Consider the following 19,180-nt stretch of genomic DNA (forward strand, 5'->3'; position numbering starts at 1 on the left):
AGCGTTGCTGGGGCACGGGTGTGAGCGAAGGCGACTGTGAGGAGAGGAGAGCGTGTCTCCGCCGAGGTAGGAAAGACGCCCAGGTCCTGGCTTGGGGACCTCCCAAAATCTCACCGTTAGTGGACTGGGATACCTTCACCTTCTAGTATATTACCTTTTCTGCCCGCCTCGTGGGTCCTCAGCAAAGGTGTTTAGGCAACCAACCGGTGGGTCTGCCTCTGCTTCGTCCCGTCGAGGGCCTCCCTAGCTCCTTAGTAGTCGTGAAAGGCACTCAGTCGTGTCCGACTCTTGCGACCTCATGGACTGTAGCCCGCCAGGCTCCTAGCTCCTTAGTCTCAGTTTTTTAAGTTCGGCACCTTCCCCACCTTCTCCTATTTAGTCCCATTGTTTAAATAGACTCTTGACGTTTTTTTAAAGGAGGAAGAATGTTGGTTTTACTGAGACCCCAGGTCGGTTAAGTGCAACCCGTTGCTTCAGGCTACAAGCAGCTCCCAATGACTGCTGAGTGCTCGTTTCACCGCCGTCCAGTGCTAAGAAAAACGTGAAGACTTGTTAATAGTTTGATAGTGATAAGATACTTAGATGGACAGGGCTGAAGGATGAGGCTGTAGTTTCCAGTGCCCTTAATCTACTGTAATTTAGTCTTTTTGCCCCCAGAGAATACCGAGGCTTCCTGCAAGTTGCTGAATCTGGCACTGATAGCGCCTTAAAAAATGCCTTAAAATCAAGGAACATAGTGTTTGGCTCTTCCAATTCTCTTTTTATTTTTGTTGAAAAAGTATAGAGTAACTGTGTATAACATATCAAAAGGAAGGTCAAAATTTCTTAACCCAGACATGAAAATTATTTTTTCATGGCGGTTTCACCAGTGATTGTCATTTACAAATGGGCTCTGAAGCAAATTACTAAACGAGTTCCAGCTGATAACTTGTATTTCCTATCATAGGTTCCAAGACTGCTTATGTCATAGAATGGGGGGAAGGGGTGTGGAATTGTATGAGGAGAGCTGGCTCTAGGGGCAATAACTGTAAATCTAGCCAATTTTAAGTTTCCTATGGGGATGGTTTTATATAAATTGAGTTTTTTGTAATGATAAGTTTGTTTAATCACAGAGCTCAATAGGGGAGAATCAGGTGGAAGAGGATTCAAGCTAAAAATTGTCTTAATCTTCCATATTTCTGTTACAGACTTGTTATTTTATGATTCAACTATCAAATGGACAGTTCTTGAGTACTAACATTCAGAAATGTTTCCTCAGTGCACAGAGGGAATGAGTATTACCTGGAGAAATTTAAATAACCAAGTTTGTCTAGTTTTGCATAGGAGAGGGGGGGCGGGGAGGTAATAAAGCATCACTGGGAAAAGTGTGATACTTCCTAATCATGTTTAAGAAAAATCATAGAAATAGTAAACTGGAGTGTCTCGGGGCATACTGAATAGATTGACTGTACAGTCTGACATAGGTTTCCAGCGTTCCCAAGTCCCCAGGGGCAGGGGGAAGCAAAACTGGCAGCTCGATCATCCTGTACTTTTGAGGACTTGAGAGCTTTAAAATAGTACCCTGTTCCTTTGTTTATCCTGCAGTTTAAATAACATTCTTGTGGGCTTGACTTGCCCCTTCTAATATTAAACAGCATCAAACCCTATAAGATGGTAAACAGTGACAAGGTGTTGTAGTGGCACTTAAAATTGACTGACATCCTCTCACCTGAATACAGTTTAAGTAGTAGTCATGTTTGGTTTTTCTTAACTGTGAGCCCTAGAATTTATTCTAAGAGTGTGAGTTAGGCAATGATAAAATGGTTCAAAGTAGTAAAGAATGCCTTAAAGGGGAGAAACTAATAGGAAGAGAGAGGTGCTATAAGGGTTTTTTATATTAAACTTGGGTGACTTCAGTTCTAGTTTGATTCCACTTCTTAGGGCTTCTTTTGATACGTTTTATTTCTGATTTCCTGATCGAGTTTTTTCTTTCCTCTAGCACTTTGGATTTGGTTCCTTAATTCCCAACATGGAAGAAACTTACAGTAAGTACTTCTTGTTGCTTTTAGAAAATAAGTTAACTTACATGTAGTTTTCTGACAAGATTTTTAATGTGTTGAGAAAGATTCACTTTTTTGCTAAACTGCTGGGAAGAAAAAATGAGACTGTTTTAGTAATGCAGAGAAATGTCCAAATTTGAAATAGGACCCTTGAAATTTAAATTAAAAGTATGAAAAGTCATCAAGCTTTGAGAAAGCTGCAGTTGGGACACCTGTGTTACACTGTATTTATTAAGCAAAGAATTTTCATTTTTTAGGACTTCAGTTTCTCCTGTTAGTGACACAGAGATGGTAACCCCTGGTTTGTATTTTGTGGTATAACATGGTATATCTAATGTTGATGTGCATTGAGTTTTTAGGATTAAAGAAATCCTAGGGAGGATTCTTATTTCTCTAGTGATCCAGGAATCTCAGTGGCCCAGCAAATCAAATGGGAGCCGGGAGAGCTAGGATCATACAAGGGTAGAACAAGAGAGGCTTAGAAAACCATTTCATTCAACACTAGAATTTTACAACTGAGAAAACAGAGCCTGGGTTAACTGATTTGCCCCATGGTTACATTGTTGAGGACAGAGTCAGAACCAGAGCCTTGTATGTTGTTTATATGTAGCGCCCTACTTGATACCACTAGGCACTGTGGTTTCTAGACCCTGACCAAGTTTGAGGAACATCTGAGTGGATGAAACTTGTCAACAAGGCCACCTTTGTTTCCTACTTTGCTATCTTGTTCAGAATCTTTAAGTTCTAACTGAAAGATACTTTAGTTCCATTCTGCCTTCAAGGAAGAGTCCAATAGAACCTTTATCACCAAGAAGTAGAAACTTTGTGGAAACAGTCTTTATTAAATATCTACTATAGCTTGCAGAAAAATCACCTGGGATACTTGTTAAGACACAGGTTTCTGGAGCCTTCCCCCCAAATTTTTGATTCAGAAGGTCTGGGACTCAAGAATTTGCACTTCTAACACATTCCCAGGTGATATAATGCTAATCTGAGGGCCATACTTTGATAATAATGGATCTAGAAGTCTGATTCTCCTTGATCTTCCTTAGGGCTCCCTCCTTCAGTTCCTTAATTTTTCTAAAAATATGTTAATTAAAATCTGAGATTTCCGTGTGAGATAGATACGAGAGATTTCTATTTATTCTTGGAAGCTTACTACTCTGTTAAATTAGAAAGCATCATCTCCCCTTTATGTCTCTTATTCTTTACTTTTTCCAGTGGTGATTTTTTTCTTAGAAAAATATCACTTGGTTCTTGTAATTATTGCTACATAGCACAGACTTTTTTAATCAGATGTTTGTTAAAGAAAGAAGAAAATGGTTGATTTTGCTGTTTATTTAGAATTTTTAAGTTTGCGATTAAATAAATTTAATAACATATATTAGCTTGTAAAGAATCAACTCCTTTAAGCATAGCATTTTTTTCTGTTTATCTGTGTCTTGGTAAAGTTTCATTGTTTTAAGATTTAAAAAAAAAAAAGGAATGTGGGAGTATGTTAGAAATGCATAATCTCAGGCTTCATCTCAAACGTGCTGAATCGGAATCGATAGTCCTCAAGTGATTTAACACCAGGAATCAAGTTAAAGTGAGAAATAACTGTTTACGATGTACTTGACCTTTTCCCCCATCTGATAGATTCCTGAAGATCTCCAGCTTCTGTCTTCAGGCGGTACCTCTTAGCTGATGACAATCTTGTCAGCTCTGGTTCCTCGTTTCCATGAAGTTTCCTCCATTTCTCACCATGGGTTCTGGGCCCTATCCAAGTGTGAGGAATATCTGAGTCTGTGCTTTTGAAGGAAGCTTGTCCATGAGGCCTACTTTGTTTTCCAAATTAAGTTATATTCCCAAAAAGTCACTCAAGATTTTTGCTGATCTCTAACAATGTAGAGACATGGGATGGGGTGGGAGGTGAGAGGGAGGGAAACATATGTATACCTACGGCTGATTCATGTTGCTGTATGGCAGAAACCAACACAATATTGTGAAGCAATTCTCTCCAATTAAAAAGAAATAAAAAATTTTTTAAATGTTAAAAAAACAGGTAAACCAATTTAAGGGACATTCTAAAAAAATTTTTTGCTAAGGAGTTCAGTAGTATTTGTTACAACTTTAAATTCATATAATACTTTGTGCAGTACTCTTAGGTATCTGCCCAAGAAAAATACTCATACAGTGCACAGATAAGTATATATTAGATTGATAGCCACAGCACTGATATAATAGTAAACACTAGAAACAACTTAAATGTATCAGTAAGGGAACTGATTAAGAATCTGTGCTACATCCATATGCAGCAGGGAAATGTTTCTTACATTTCACTGATATAGAAGGAGCTTAAGTTTGTTTGTTTTTTTAAAGAAAAGCAAATAAAATAGTTACAGGAAATCTTGTCACATGCTACACTATGGATAAACTTTGGGGACATTGTGGTAATTTAAGTAAATTAATCACAAAAAGACCACATGCCATATGATTTCACTTATATGAAATATCTAGAATAGTCAAACTCATAGAAACAAAAAAGTAGAATAATGGCTGCCAGAGGTTTCAGGGAGGAGGCAATGGGAGTTATTTAATGGGTATAGAGTTTATTTTGCAAGGTGAAAATTTCTAGAGATTGTCTAGATTCACAACAATGCAAATATCAGTTCAGTTCAGTCACTTAGTCGTGTCCGACTCTTTGCGACCCCATGAATTGCAGCACACCAGGCCTCTCTGTCCATCACCAACTCCCGGAGTCTACCCAAACCCATGTCCATCGAGTCGGTGATGCCATCCAACCATCTCATCCTCTGTCGTCCCCTTCTCCTCCTGCCCCCAATCCTACCCAGCATTAGGGTCTTTTCCAGTGAGTCAACCCTTCCCATGAGGTGGCCAAAGTATTGGAGTTTCAGCTTCAACATCAGACCTTCCAATGAACACCCAGGATTGATCTCTTTTAGGATGGATTGATTGAATCTCCTTGCAGTCCAAGGGACTCTCAAGAGTCTTCTCCAACACCACAGTTCAAAAGCATCAATTCTGTGGCGCTCAGCTTTCTTCACCGTCCAACTCGCACATCCATACATGACCACTGGAAAAACCATAGCCTTGACTAGACGGACTTTTGTTGGCAAAGTAATGTCTCTGCTTTTAAATATGCTATCTAGGTTGGCCATAACCTTCCTTCCAAGGAGTAAGCGTCTTTTAATTTCACTGCTGCAGTCACCATCAGCAGTGATTCTGGAGCCCAAAAAATAAAGTCTGACACTGTTTCCACTGTTTCCCCATCTATTTGCCATGAAGTGATGGGACCAGATGCCATGATCTTAGTTTTCTGAACGTTGAGCTTTAAGCCAACTTGTTCACTCTCCTCTTTCACCTTCATCAAGAGGCTCTTTAGTTCTTCTTCACTTTCTGCCATAAGGGTGGTGTCATCCGCATATCTGAGGTTATTGATATTTCTCCTGGCAATCTTGATTCCAGCTTGTGTTTCTTCTAGCCCAGCGTTTCTCACGATGTACTCTGCATATAAGTTAAATAAGCAGGGTGACAATATACAGCCTTGACGTACTCCTTTTCCTATTTGGAACCAGTCTGTTGTTCCATGTCCAGTTCTAACTGTTGCTTTCTGACCTGCATACAGGTTTCTCAAGAGACAGGTCAGATGGTCTGGTATTCCCATCTCTTTCAGAATTTTCCACAGTTTATTGTGATCCACACAGTCAAAATGCAAATATACTTAACACCAATAACCTGTACTCTTTTAAATAGTTAAGGTGATGAATTTTGTTATTTATATTATTACCATTAAAATTTTTAAATTAAACATAAAATTGAAAAAATTTTAATCTTTAAATAAAAGACCTGTTTAGAGCAGACCTAAGTTATCAGAGACCAAAAAGTAAAGCATTTTAGTAGGAAGCTATCATTATTAACTCTGATGTATGCCACTGTATGGGCAGTAAAATGTGTATGAATCATAAAGTATGTCCAGTCTGTCAGCTACTGACATGGCCTATCATTTGCTTGTGATGAAATGGATTAAATGGAGGGAAACTAACAAGAATTTCATCTGTATACTCTTCCTGTGTATCCTGAAGCTTCAGAAATGTGAGAAGATCACTGCTCAGGATGAGCTTGGTTGGCATAATAAGCCTGCTTGTCCTTTAAGACTTTTCATTCCTATTCATTCTGTCCTTCAAGTCACCTTTCTGGCTCATTTGCATCATGATCATGGTTAGCAATTTATCCCATGTTTACCACTCTTCCAGGGACACTGTTTCAATTCCCCCGGCTTCTGATTTTCATAGCAGTCTCTTGGTTTATAAGCTTCTTCTCAAATGTGAATTGTTTATTTTATTTCTCTTTTATTATTGCCTTCAGTGGTGGCAACAGCATTTTATTAGATTAACTCTTGTCCTCATAATATATTTAAAATGTACTTAACTGTTTAATTTCTCTTCTTTAACCAAGATTCTTAAAATTTGGGGCTCAGCCTAGACATTTTGCATAACCTAAGAGTAGTTTTACATGTTACGAGAAACTTCTCTAATTTCTATTAAACTATTGAAATGGAGCCTGAAAGTATAGTATAGTCTTCTAAAGGGTACTTTTAAATTGCACAATATAGGTTAGGGGTTGGCTTTCTCACAGCACCCCCATATATCTTCAGTTTTCTTAAACTTAGGTTCTGTTTTTACAGATTACTCTACTTTTTATCTGGCCAATTTCATGATCATCAGATTAAAGAATTCTCTGGTTTTTTTCTCATCATGTTCCAAAATATGAAATTTTGGAACCTTTACCAGTTGGTAAAGGTATTGGTCTCATTTGAGAGATAATTAGATTCACTGACTAGGAGCTATTTTGAGTAGTACATTAAATCAGGCAGACAAAAAAATAAACCTATCGAGTATTTCCTAAGCTTCCATAGAACATATAACTGATACAGAGCAGTGCTTACCAACTTATTTCATGTCATGGCAAACTAGTAAAGAGGGATGCTGGTGTAGGGGGTTAACTACCTTCAATTTGCCCTAAGACTAGTTGGAGAATAGGGGGCACATGTGCAGTGGACTCCCACATCAGTATATTAATACATTGTCCTTTCCAACCTTCAGTATACTGTCTGGGAAGTTTTGGTTGAACTAGCTAGAGAAAAGAATGACCCTGAATTAGCACTTTCAGAAAAGAAAAAGACATATCATTTAATTTTTTGTTATAATAAGGATTACCAACAATAAAAACAATAGTATTTATGTACAACCACATGTGAACTTTGACCCCATCCCATGACTGCTGGTTTTGCTGGACTTAATGAAGATTCAATAAAACAGCTTTATCTTACTATCTTATCTTATTTTCAAATGTTTTTAGTCACCCTTTTAAAAAAATCTTTCAAGTTGTTATTAGGCTGTCTTGTTCAGTTCTTACAGATGCTGTTGAAAAATCCATGTGCCAAGGATGCTGAAATGTTGCAAGGGCCTGTTAAGCTTTATACTTACCCTGCTTTTCTCTCTTTCAGTCGATACTCTGGACCCTGAAAAGCTGTTACAATGCCCCTATGATAAAAACCACCAGATCAGGGCCTGCAGGTTTCCTTATCATCTTATCAAGTGCAGAAAGGTACGATATTACTTTCTCAGTTTGCCCGGTGATGGCCTCCTGAGTTCTTTTAAAAAGCCAGATTTTATAAATATCAAATAATTTTAGCATATATGTTTTAATTAAATGCCAGAATTGCTTTGGATTAAATGCCAACATTTATAGAAAAGAATTTCTTTATTTCTTGGGTATGTAAGTTTTTTCTCGTTTTGGTTTTTCCCCCAACTAATGACACAGCACCCTTAAACAGTTTCTCTCCAGTCCTCTCACCCCTCTGTGAAACAGAGGAAACACTAATTTTTGCTAGTGATAAGAAATCATTCTTGCCTTGTAAATTTGATGTATTCATTGTCCTGATAAGGATTGAGTACTGTAATACACTTATTTCTGATTTTTTTTTGTTTGTTTAGAAATGTTAGAGAAGTTGAACAGCTAGAGGTTAACCCAAGAAAAGATTATTCATAATAATAACTATTTCTCTGAGTTTCAACAGTAAGCATCTTTGGGGGGAGGAAAAAAAAAAACAGCTCAAAGAGTTTTTCCCCTCTGGTCACCTTTTGTAGGTTTAGTTGATGTAAGCTAATTTAATGCTGATATATTAATTGAGGCAGTTTGAAAGGGTGGTTAGAATAGAAATGTTAGATACAGAGGCCAAAATTCTGCCAGGATTTATGCTTGGAAAACAATTTAGGTATTTAATCCAAACCTGCATACAGTTCACATATGCGTTAACATTCTTCGAAGGATGTTTCTCTTGCAGTCCTGGAGACGTGATTATGCTGCCATTGTTGATTATTTCTCAGCTCCTTTCAATCTCTAGAGCAAGAATTCCTTAGGGTAGAACCTAGACATTACAGACCAGGAGATACCACCACAACTTCTCCTCGAGGCTCTCAGACATGTCCCAAGGAGAAAGGTTGGGAAAGGGAGCCAAATGGTAAAAAGACATCGTCATAACTCCCCTCTCCTAATGCTCTTAATCTTCAGCCACAAAACCTTTGTGTTAAAATGCCCGATATCCCTTTAAAAAATCATGGAAATACCTGCCCTCACAATTTTCTCCATCTTCTATTTTTTTGCACTCTTCTCCCCACTTTACATTATTTTTACTTTTTTGAGTATCATTTGTGATGTATCTTTTGCTTCTAATTTCTTAATTGCTGGTAAACTTAACATAGAATTTGGGTTATATTAAACACTTTGTTTTGTTTTCTTGTTTTGTATTAAAATAAGGAACTTGGTCAACAGAGTTCTCTATCATCTGGATTTTTCCTTAGTGAAATAGCTGAAATAAAGGACAAATTGTTCAGAGCCTCATTTCAGGCATCGTTACTTTAAATAAGTGTTTCTGTGTTAATCTGAAAAAATCATTGGGTTTGCCTCTTCTGCACCTCCCGTCCCACATCTATTTTCCTGCACTCTTGTACTGCAGTAGCAAAGGTGCTACTGCAATGCAGACAAAGTGTGTTTTAGTGTTGCTGTTCATCCTGAATATCAGCTTTCAAAGACATCCAGAGAGCTGTGCCATTACAGGCTGTGCCACCGGAATCGCATGACCCTGAGAAGTAAATAGAAGATATGATTCAAATACCCAATCCTAAATTCACTGTTTACTTCCTTATAAACCACTTTAACCCCACTATCTGTGTTGTCAGTCTTTATAATCATAACAAAGAGGTAATGTCTCTGTGATCTGTATAGGTGATAAATAATTCTGTCTTAACGTTTTGATGAGTGTACCTATCACAGTTCCACCACAAGTTTATTGACAAGCCCCTTTAATTTTTTTCACAGAATCATCCTGATGTCGCAAACAAACTGGCAACTTGTCCCTTCAATGCTCGCCATCAGGTTCCTCGGGCTGAAATCAGTCATCATATCTCAAGCTGTGATGACAAAAGCTGTATTGAGCAGGATGTAGGTAAGACTGACTAGCTAAGATGTTTCAGTACTGGAGGTTAGCTCCCTCAAATTTATATAATACTACATTATCACCTTGATTTTTGGCTTTCATCATTTCAGAAAAACAATACTTTTCTGCCTTTGAGATTTTTAATCTTAGCAGCAAAAGATTGTCAGGTTATGTGTGCCAGACTTCTTTCTCTTCTGAACAACCTGATTCATTTTACAAATAATTCGTTTAAAAATAAGAATTCTTTTATTACCGTAAATACGGCAAACATCTTTGTTTCTGCTTCTCGTTCTTTTTTTTTTATTTATTTATTTATTTTAGTTGGGGGCTAATTACTTTACAATATTGTAGTGGTTTTTGCCATACATTGACATGAATCAGCCATGGGTTTACATGTGTTCCCCATCCTGAACCCCCCTTCTGCTTCTCTTTCTTGTCTTCTGTCAGAAAGGAGATAAGACCTATTTAGCTTTCATCCTATCCATTTTTCAGAAACAAAGACCCTGCAACCTTTTAAGCCACTAACTCCTTTAAGGATAATAACTTGGCAGTGTCCCCTTCTTAAGTTGGAATCTCTGTTGTCTTGCAGTCAACCAAACCAGGAACCTTGGACAAGAGACTCTGGCTGAGAGCACGTGGCAGTGCCCTCCTTGTGATGAAGACTGGGATAAAGGTGAAGGGCCTCTATATCTCTTTCTTTACAATGTCAAAATCTTGAGTCATTTGCTTTAGACTGAAGGAAGATTTTCCTTTTTTATGAACATACCATGTTGTTCAGAATGCCTTATTATTCTTATTGAGCCCCAGTACAAACACATTTGTTTCTCTGTGCAGACACGTGGAACAGCCTTTCCCACTTGATTGGAAAAGAACACTACTTTACATCTGTTTTTTGCATAAATTGTGTTATACCATCTGTGTTTGGTTGTTACTAGGCACGTTTATTATTATTTATGTCGCTTGTGTTTATATCGTTCAGTTAAATTCTTGCTACTGTGTTACTTAGGGTACTTGACTAGATTTTACTTGCTTCTCTGAACTTAAGTTTATTATTTCTCATCTTACAAATTCAACTAGCACGAATTGGTGTTTTACCTAGTAGCACCGCAAACAGTGTTTTGTTTCCTTTGGCAGATTTGTGGGAACAGACCAGCACCCCATTTGTCTGGGGCACAGCCAACTACTGTGGCAACAATAGGTAAATGAAAAGATCTCATTCCCACCACTTCCTCCCAGAATCAAAGTGCTCTGTTACCAATAGAAGGCTCCCAAGCATGTATTGACCTCTTTCCTCAGTGATGTTACTTGGTGGTAATTTGTCTAGATACAGTTTTGGTGGTTTTTTTTTTATTTATTCCTTGAGTCATAAAAAGGTCACATGCTTTGCATTAATTCCTGTGGGAACACAAAAATACTAGCTTGTAGTCTAGCACAGGAGACAGTGGCGCCAGCCATTCTTATGTCTTAGCTAGAGTTTTTGCTAAGTTCATGTTATTTTAATGCTTTGAAAAACTTATGTAGCTGTACTATATGTGTTATTTTTGCTCTGGATAACCAGTGTCTAAGGAAAAAGTAATCTTAAAAAGTTCTTGATTTGAGATTGGACAGTCCATAATACCAATTGGGTAGGGGAAAAAACTCATCTCTCCTTCTCCACTGATTTTGTATCTAATTTAAATCTGTAAGATTTTTCATTACCACTTATCTTCAAACCTTTTAAGATCATGTTCCGAATTCCCTGGCAGTCCAGTAGTTAGAACTCCACACTTTCACTGCCAAGGGTGCTGCAGGTTCCATCCCTGGCTGGGGAACTAAGATCCCACAAGCCATATAGTGTGGCCAAAAAGAAAAAAAAAGATCATGTTTCAAACCCAAATGAGAACATTTCCAGATTAGAGAATGAAAGTATTAGATAGTAGACTTCATTTTTTCCTCAAGTACAATACTTAACCAATTTTTATTTTTTAGCTCCTAAAGTCAGTTATTGTAAGTGTACCTTGGTTTATGTATGCACTGAGATAAAAGAACTTAAAGATGAATTCCATTGGTACAATTTTAATTTTATCTCAATTCTATGAGATTTGTTGCCTTTAGTTTGGTTGTCTTGGCATTTTCTCTTACGTATATTGAGTGAGTTGATGAGCCTGTCATACAATTGAACAGTAGATGGCATTGCTGTTTATCTCAATTTCTAGAAAATGAAAATGGTTAGACCCATCTTAATGCCTGTACAGAACAGTGAGCTTCCCAGAGAAGTGGTGATCATTCTAATTGCAAGAATGTTTTGATGGAAATGTGTTTACATTTCAGAATGTAGGTGGTTGTTTTTCCTCAAATTACAAAAAACACATTTTGATTGTCTTATGTGTGCCTGCCTAAAGAATGCAAATAATGCCAGCATACTCAAATTCATCTCTCTTTTTGCAGCCCTGCAAGCAACATAGTTATGGAACACAAGAGTAACCTGGCTTCAGGCATGCGCGTTCCCAAGTCTCTGCCGTATGTTCTGCCATGGAAAAACAGTAAGTGAAATAGTGGCAAAATGCTTTTACTGTGTGTTGTGCCAAATGAATACACTTGGTCTTAATTATTCAAGGACATGTTCAGTCTAAATACCTTGCACCCATATGACCCTGAGAGTGAGTGTCTCCTCAGATTTTGCATCTTAAGCACCTCACTCACTTCACCCTAGTCCTAACCCTGGTTAGTAATAGGCAAGTACAGGATCAGGAAGCCTAGCGAATATTTTCAAGACAGGGTGATGGAGAAAGAAAGGGCAACCCACTCTAGTATTCTTGCCAGGGAAATGCCATGAACAGAGGAGCCTGGGGTCACAAAGAGTGAGACACATCTTAGCAACTGAGCACGCATGCATACTAGTTGAGCTTCCCAGTAGAAAGCTCTGTGCTGTGTGCTTTCATCAGTATTCTTATCTGCTCTTCAAAACTCTATAATTATAAACAAGGAATGGTTTGGTAATTAAAATTTTTTAATTATAAAATACATACTAATTGCACAACAAATTGTTTGCATTGCTGGTAGTTGGTAGACCTGGACCCTGAATGAGTCTCTTAACTCCCAAGACCAGAATTACCAGTTTCCTTTTCCTGTCTTTTTAGTTCTCTTTATTTCCTGCCCACTCCCACCTCTCTCATACCATTGCTGTACCCCCATCTCAAGCCTTTGGTTTCAGCTATGAATAAATGCATGCTTCAATTGTGAATTACTGATGGCTTAAAAGATTACATTTTTGCAAATAAAACTCAAACTGAGAAAGAAAAAAAAAAAGGGTGACCACTGACAACAGATTCCATGGATAAATTTGGGACCAATAAAAAGACTATCTATTTTAGCTAGGAGGAAATCATCCCTGATTTTTAAAGCATATCAATAGGGAATTGGGATTAGAAATTAGATTACAAGGGCCTGAAAGGTAATGGGTAGAGACAAAATGAAAGTAAGGTTATAAGAACCAGCATAAGAATGGTATTCAGATGTCTTCCCAAGGCTTCAGAGACAACGCTGAGTAAACAGTTCTGAAATTCATGTCATACCACCCTAGTAAAGAAATTCCCATATATTGGTACACCCAACATACTGTCATTTTTATTTAATATAAACTTCCTTTTCCTAATGTTGCCCCCAAATTCAGATTTCCTTGCTTTGCTGTTGTTTGAGCTAATTTTTAGGTGGCTACAGGATCCCCTTTAAAACATTTCCCTTTGGATAGTTGCATTTCCCCCAAAATGAGATTACCTAATCATATGCCATAAGGTTTGATAGGTAGAAGACTATTTTCTTTTTTCGTGCTGAGTAGAATCCAGTCACTAATTTTAAATTCTACTTTATTATATAATTCCATATACCCCAGGAATAAATCATTTGTGTTTAGTAAGACTAGGGGATAGAGTGAATTTCAATTGACATGGTGTATTTATTTTAAAATATTTCTCTTCCGTAGATGGAAATGCACAGTAACTGAATATTTCATCAAGTAAGTGTCTCAGTTTTATTTCACAATTTTTTCAGATGGTAGCAAGATTTAATTGGACATAAAGCAATTTGGGTCCAATTTTCTTTCAGATTATGGTACCAAATTAAAGCTCTGTGTGTGCCTTTCGTTTTTTAAGTATATAGCCTCTGTTATGGCTTTACATGCTAATGAATAAACATTTACTAGTTAAATTAGAATTCTGTTACATGCCAAGTTGTTCTCCCTAACGTTAGTGCACATTGCCTTTTCCTTTTTTTTTTTAATCAAAGTTGCATTCTAGATCTATCATGCCTTTTTAATGGACTGAGATTAATCAGACAGCTGTGCTTCACTGCTTTGCAATTCTTTCCCTGTGCAGTACAATTTAATACTCATCAAAAAATTCATACTTTTTAGGGCCCAGCCCCAGGGCCCAGTCGAGAGAGGGAGCTCAGTCACTACCTCCCCACCGAGCCAGCTCCGCTGGGCAGGGCCGGGAGGGAGTGGGACAGAATCTGGGAGTGCAGCGGGGAGGAGTCCTGGCTGGGCTGAGCTCGGGGAGCTGCTTGGCAGTGCCAGAGCCCAGGCCCCAGAGCCCCACAGGAGAGGAAGTGGACCGAGAAGGCAGGCCCTGTGAGACTTGAGGCAGTGAGATGGAGGACTCCTACACGGAGCTGGAGAAGGCGGTGGTCGTCCTGGTGGAAAACTTCTACAAATATGTCTCCAAGCACAGCCTGGTCAAGAACAAGATCAGCAAGAGCAGCTTCCGGAAGATGCTTCAGAAAGAGCTCAACCATATGCTGACGGACACGGGGAACAGGAAGGCTGCTGACAAGCTCATCCAGAACCTGGATGCCAACCACGACGGACGCATCAGCTTTGACGAGTACTGGACCTTGATAGGAGGCATCACTAGTCCTATCGCTAACCTTATCCGCCAGCAGGAGCAGCAGAACAGCAGCTAGAGGGCCCCTCCCGCCGTCCCTTCTCCCCATGCCCTTCCTACGCTCCCTCCTCAGCCTCCTCTGCCCACCCAGGTGCCCCCCCCACCCCCGTCCTCTCTTCTCCCTCTAGACCCTCTTCGGACCATAGCTGAATAGAGTAAGGGGAAACGTCAGGGCCCCTTTGTGAGTGTCTCAGTCTGGGGGTGCCTCCTTGTGGGTCTCAGTCCCTGGAGCCAGCGGACCCTGGAGCCCCTCTGTGACAATGCTGTATAGGGACCCAAGAGTTTCCCTACCTGTTCAGTCCATCTACCCTTCTGACTTCCGATGTTCCTGCCTGATTCCGGGCCTCTCCTGACCTCAGAGGTCAGCTTGCTGCTTCAGGTCTCCGGGTTCCTGGCAGCACCAGCAGGGACTTCTCTCTCGCTCTCCCCTCAGACCCTCTGCTGGGTAGAGGAGACTTCCAGGGATTGTCCTCCAGCTGCCTCTGCGTCTGGAAACAGGGTCTCTGGAAACAGGGTCGAGCCCTCTCCCTCCTCTTCAGCACTGAAATGGGAAAAAGGCTGGATCTAGAGTTTTCCTCCCCCTCACCCAGTCCCTTTGTCATGTTTATTAAAGCCTTTCCACTCCTTGGAACATCAAAAAAAAAAAAATTCATACTTTTTAAATAGCATTTTAAAGTTTTGGGTCTCTAAAAGTCTTGCACTGTTGATCTTATCTGAATATTTGATTTAGCAGAACCTCACAAAATCTATATAAAGAGACCAAAATCTCTTAGTTTTCACAGATGAAGCCCTTCTTTGAGATTACCCTATGTACCCACAACAGAGCCAGGTTTGATGCTTCAAATGGCTGTCTCGGCTGAGGTTGCCCGGCCACATGGCTTCTGGCAAAAGAGGAATATTGTTGGCCTGGGAATGGGATGGTAATCCCCACTGTCTTGAGATAGTAGGCCTTCAGTGAATATTGACTGAATGAATGAGTAATTGGCTTGTTGCCTTGTAGTCCATTCACTTTTTCTGAACAGTGAAGCAGATGGACCTTCTGCGAGCTAGGGTTTGTTTTGTACCAAAACTGATGTTTCTTCTGGTGAGAAACAAAAGATATTCTAAAAGCAAACACCCCTTAGCTGAGAACAATAATATTTATCAGTTGCTTCTAGGGACCAGCCATTTTTCTTGGTAGGTTCTGACATCAAATTATTAAATATATCTGGAAGCCAGAAAATTTGGGTTTGGTCCCAGAAGGGAAGGAGACACAACTGCACTGGAGTGCATCAGAAAAGCACACACAGACCTGGGTAAATGGAGAACTTTGAATCCTTCTCAGGCACACTGCTTAAAATGTTTGGTGGTCATCCAGTATGGATGGCTACCTATCCAATGGCTACTCTACGGTGAAAGCCTAGGAGAAACTTCTGTCACCTAAGACTAAACACTTTTCTGCTTTGGAAAAGTGATAAACTCATTACACACTGATAATTTTTTTATACGTGTAACCACAGAGGAATATGGGAACAAATTTAGGTAAGAATCCTTAAATAGCCACAGATCTTCTTATCCTCTTAGTTAAAAATAAAGCATCATTTTTTGAACGCCCGTTGTTGCAGAATTCTCTTCTTTGGATACACACACACGCACACGCGCACGCACACACACACACACACACACACAGCGTGACTTATTCCCTTAAGGAACTTAAGAGTAAGCAGAAAATTTTTTTTATTGCACATACATGCACTTAAATGCTTTATCCTATTTATGTTTTTATCAATATTTTACCAGATAAGTGCCTCAGAAGCAGGTAGTACTGTGTTCATTTTTGTTCCCCTAATATGCATTGTGGACTTCCCTGATAGCTCAGCTGGTCCTAGGTTGGGAAGATCCCCTGGAGAAGGGAACAGCTACCCACTCCAATATTCTGGCCTGGAGAATTCCATGGACTGTATAGTCCGTGGGTTGCAAAGAGTTGGGCAGAACTGAGTGACTTTACTTTCAATGTGTGTTGTAACAGCTCAAAAAATATTATTGAATTAATGAGTAGATTATATGAAAAGAGAAAAAGATATGTTAATTGGAATTAATCCAGAATTGTCTGGAGAAATCAGTTGCCTGGATGGTCAGTTCTGATTTTCTCCTCACCCATGATAACTATTGATACAAGGACTGATACTGATCTCTGTATAGAATATTTTAAATCAATTAACAAGTTTCTGTGTAATTAGTGATACTAAAGAGCTAAGGGTCAGAAGGTACTTGGTGTTCTGCCCTTAACAACAACAGATTCTTCCAGCAGACCAAGAGACTTTAATTGGGCTATAGTTGTGTGGTCTATTGTCAGATGTAGTTGGTGCTTTTGTCACTGAAAGGAACTAAGAACTCTTATTTTTTTCTTGTTTCCTTACAGATGCCAGACCCTGGAAGACTCTTCTTCCTGCTACAGTGGGTTCTTCATTTTTTTTCCTCCTAATCTAATTATAGAAAGATAAACTGTCTGTGACTTTCAAACTGACAAGTACCTTTTTTTTCCCTCCCCCCTTTGAGTCCTTACTCATTTGATGCAGGAAAAAACTCTCATGCTCAGAAGAAATGTTTCAAGTAAACCATCATTGTAGATAGCTTGATAATTTGGTTAAGTGCCTGCAGCCCCAAGATTAGAATTCATATCCCATTCTGCATTAATGAAACAGAATCATCTAAAGTTACCTTAAAGGATCCAGCTAAAGCAGGCAAGAAATTTGGATTGAAAAAGTAATTGTGTGTTTGTGTTCTCTGACTCACATGAACCAAATTCCTTCTAGCATTTACAGGAATGGACTTTCTTTGATTAGTGCATCTGTTTACTGAGTCGTTGATGTTGATAGCATTTATATATAGAAATATACCCCATTCTTATTTAGAATCCTTAGGACATCTTGTTGCCTAAACTTTTCTAACTTAGGATAGGTTTCTTTTCTTTCTTTTCTCTTTCCCACATTCCAGCTAGAAATTGTACTAGCTGTCAAAGTAGGTGTGGATTATGTAGGAGTGAAGATTAGAATGAAGAGGAGGAACCAGTGTACATGTGGAGAAGAGATAGGCTTTCCACCTGTGTGTGAAATTTGATTAAGCTCAAAGCTGAAATGTGTGAAGGCCCTGGAACGTGTGTATAAAGTTAGATTTCTGAAACACCCAAAGCTCTGGCTATCCTAGCATCTTGTTGTCCCTCAGAAGGAGACTTCATAATCTCCCAGACTAGTTCTTTATTTGGTTGGTTGTTCTCAGATTTGGTGTGGTTTGAGTTTAAAACTGTCTGGCATGGGAAGGGACTTGCGATCTGGTATAGGGACTCAGAGGAAGCATACTGACAAGTAATTCCAAAAGTGATCTCTTGAGCATTGTTTGTAGGGGAAATGGGCTCTTATGGAATGCTTCTTTCACAAGTTTCATGCAAAACAGGATTCTCTCCTAATGAAGCAAAGCTATCTGTTTGTTTAGTTCCAACTTCTATAGATAGAGTCAAGATAAGCCCTAATACAATAGTATTTCTGCTTCTACTGGTATAAATAAGTGAATAAGTAAACTATTTCTTCTGGAGAGGGTGGTGTGGTGTATTAAGGAGGAGGAAAAAACACCCATTATGCCCCTAATATTGGTTACTCATGTTTGTCAGTCAACAGCTCACAACAGTTTAACTTTATTTAAAAATAGTTTTAGCTGGAAAATACAAAACCTTTTGATTTCATTTATTTGGGTGATGACAACCCAAACTGTCTGTACTACACTTGAAACCCAGAACTCCTACCAAGTTTAGGAAAAACAGAAGTATGAGTCTTATTGCAAAGAATTAGCTACTTGAGTACAACTCAAAGAAAGGATTAAATAGAAAAGAGTTACTTTGTGTTTTTTAAAAATCTAAAGAGGCAAATTAGGCTAGCATCTATCATTCATGAAAAACCTTACGTTGTTATTTTAGAAGGACACCTCTTTGCTCACCAGTTCTAGAACTTAACCAGCAATACATCTGACCTGTCCAAGTGTGAATAACACTCACTATAGGCTAATGCCTGCCTATATTAATTTTGTTAGCTCACAAAATAGACCACTCCATTGTCTCTTTAGTAAACTAATGATTAAAGCAGCCAGGTTGCTTAGGATTTTTGGGGGGCCTAGCATTCACTAGTCTGGATTTAGTTTGCTGGAGATTTTGGACATTCCCAAAAAATAGAGCAAAGAAGTGCCTTGAATTCTACTACTACTGTCAGAAGTTGAGAGGAGAAGCTTACTTACTTTTGAAAACTTTTTCAGAGGCTACCTTCTGTTTGGAATATGAATAGTGGAAAGTAAACAATTGAATATTCTACCCTAATTTCAGTGAAGGTCAAGTGTTATGGTTAAAGGTTAAATGTAGACATGTTTCAGAAGCTTATCTTAGCCTTTGAGGTCTGCATTTTGATCTTATCCAGAAAGGAGAACATTTGCTTTCGGGAAGGTTGCCTTTCTCTGTGGGTATTCTAGAAGTGCCACTGTGATTTGTGAATGTTCTTACCAGGAATAAACAAATGTAGGTAGTAAATGATGCTTAGCTCTCCCGATAGCTGTACTTGAGATAAACAAGGAAAGTATTTGGATTCAATTTCAAATAGCACACTGCAGTACCCTTTCATTGGTCAGACAGAGCAGTAGCTGCTTGCGTTAGTCTCTTACACCTATACTGGCATTCCGAGAGTCCTTTATTGTACTTTTCA

At 38.9% G+C, this 19,180-nt stretch overlaps 1 protein-coding gene and 1 pseudogene across 29 annotated transcripts; both read left to right on the forward strand.

Annotated features, from left to right (window-relative positions):
* The first annotated feature begins 9 nt into the window (after window positions 1-9).
* Window positions 10-16,961, forward strand: GTSF1 (gametocyte specific factor 1). Of its 28 annotated transcripts, none has more exons than XM_081483605.1 (11): window positions 10-206; window positions 418-541; window positions 1,188-1,303; window positions 1,979-2,024; window positions 7,549-7,649; window positions 9,423-9,549; window positions 10,130-10,213; window positions 10,675-10,738; window positions 11,968-12,062; window positions 13,502-13,534; window positions 16,861-16,961. In XM_081483605.1, the coding sequence occupies exons 3-10, from the start codon at window positions 1,247-1,249 to the stop codon at window positions 13,516-13,518; spliced, it is 591 nt and encodes a 196-aa protein (XP_081339731.1). In that variant the 5' UTR covers window positions 10-206; window positions 418-541; window positions 1,188-1,246; the 3' UTR covers window positions 13,519-13,534; window positions 16,861-16,961. The 28 variants fall into 28 exon arrangements, with proteins under 28 accessions (XP_081339731.1, XP_081339740.1, XP_081339730.1 ...); XM_081483614.1 differs by having other exon boundaries at window positions 1,188-1,274; XM_081483604.1 differs by having other exon boundaries at window positions 10-66.
* Window positions 13,601-15,163, forward strand: LOC145503643 (protein S100-A16 pseudogene; annotated as a pseudogene). The gene has a single exon (XR_014051607.1). The product of XR_014051607.1 is annotated as a protein S100-A16 pseudogene (transcript).
* Window positions 16,962-19,180: the final 2,219 nt, after the last annotated feature.

This window comes from Giraffa tippelskirchi, chromosome 4 (assembly GCF_054371585.1).
Source record: "Giraffa tippelskirchi isolate mGirTip1 chromosome 4, T2T-mGirTip1v1.2.pri, whole genome shotgun sequence".
In the NCBI taxonomy this organism is placed as follows: Eukaryota; Metazoa; Chordata; class Mammalia; order Artiodactyla; family Giraffidae; genus Giraffa; species Giraffa tippelskirchi.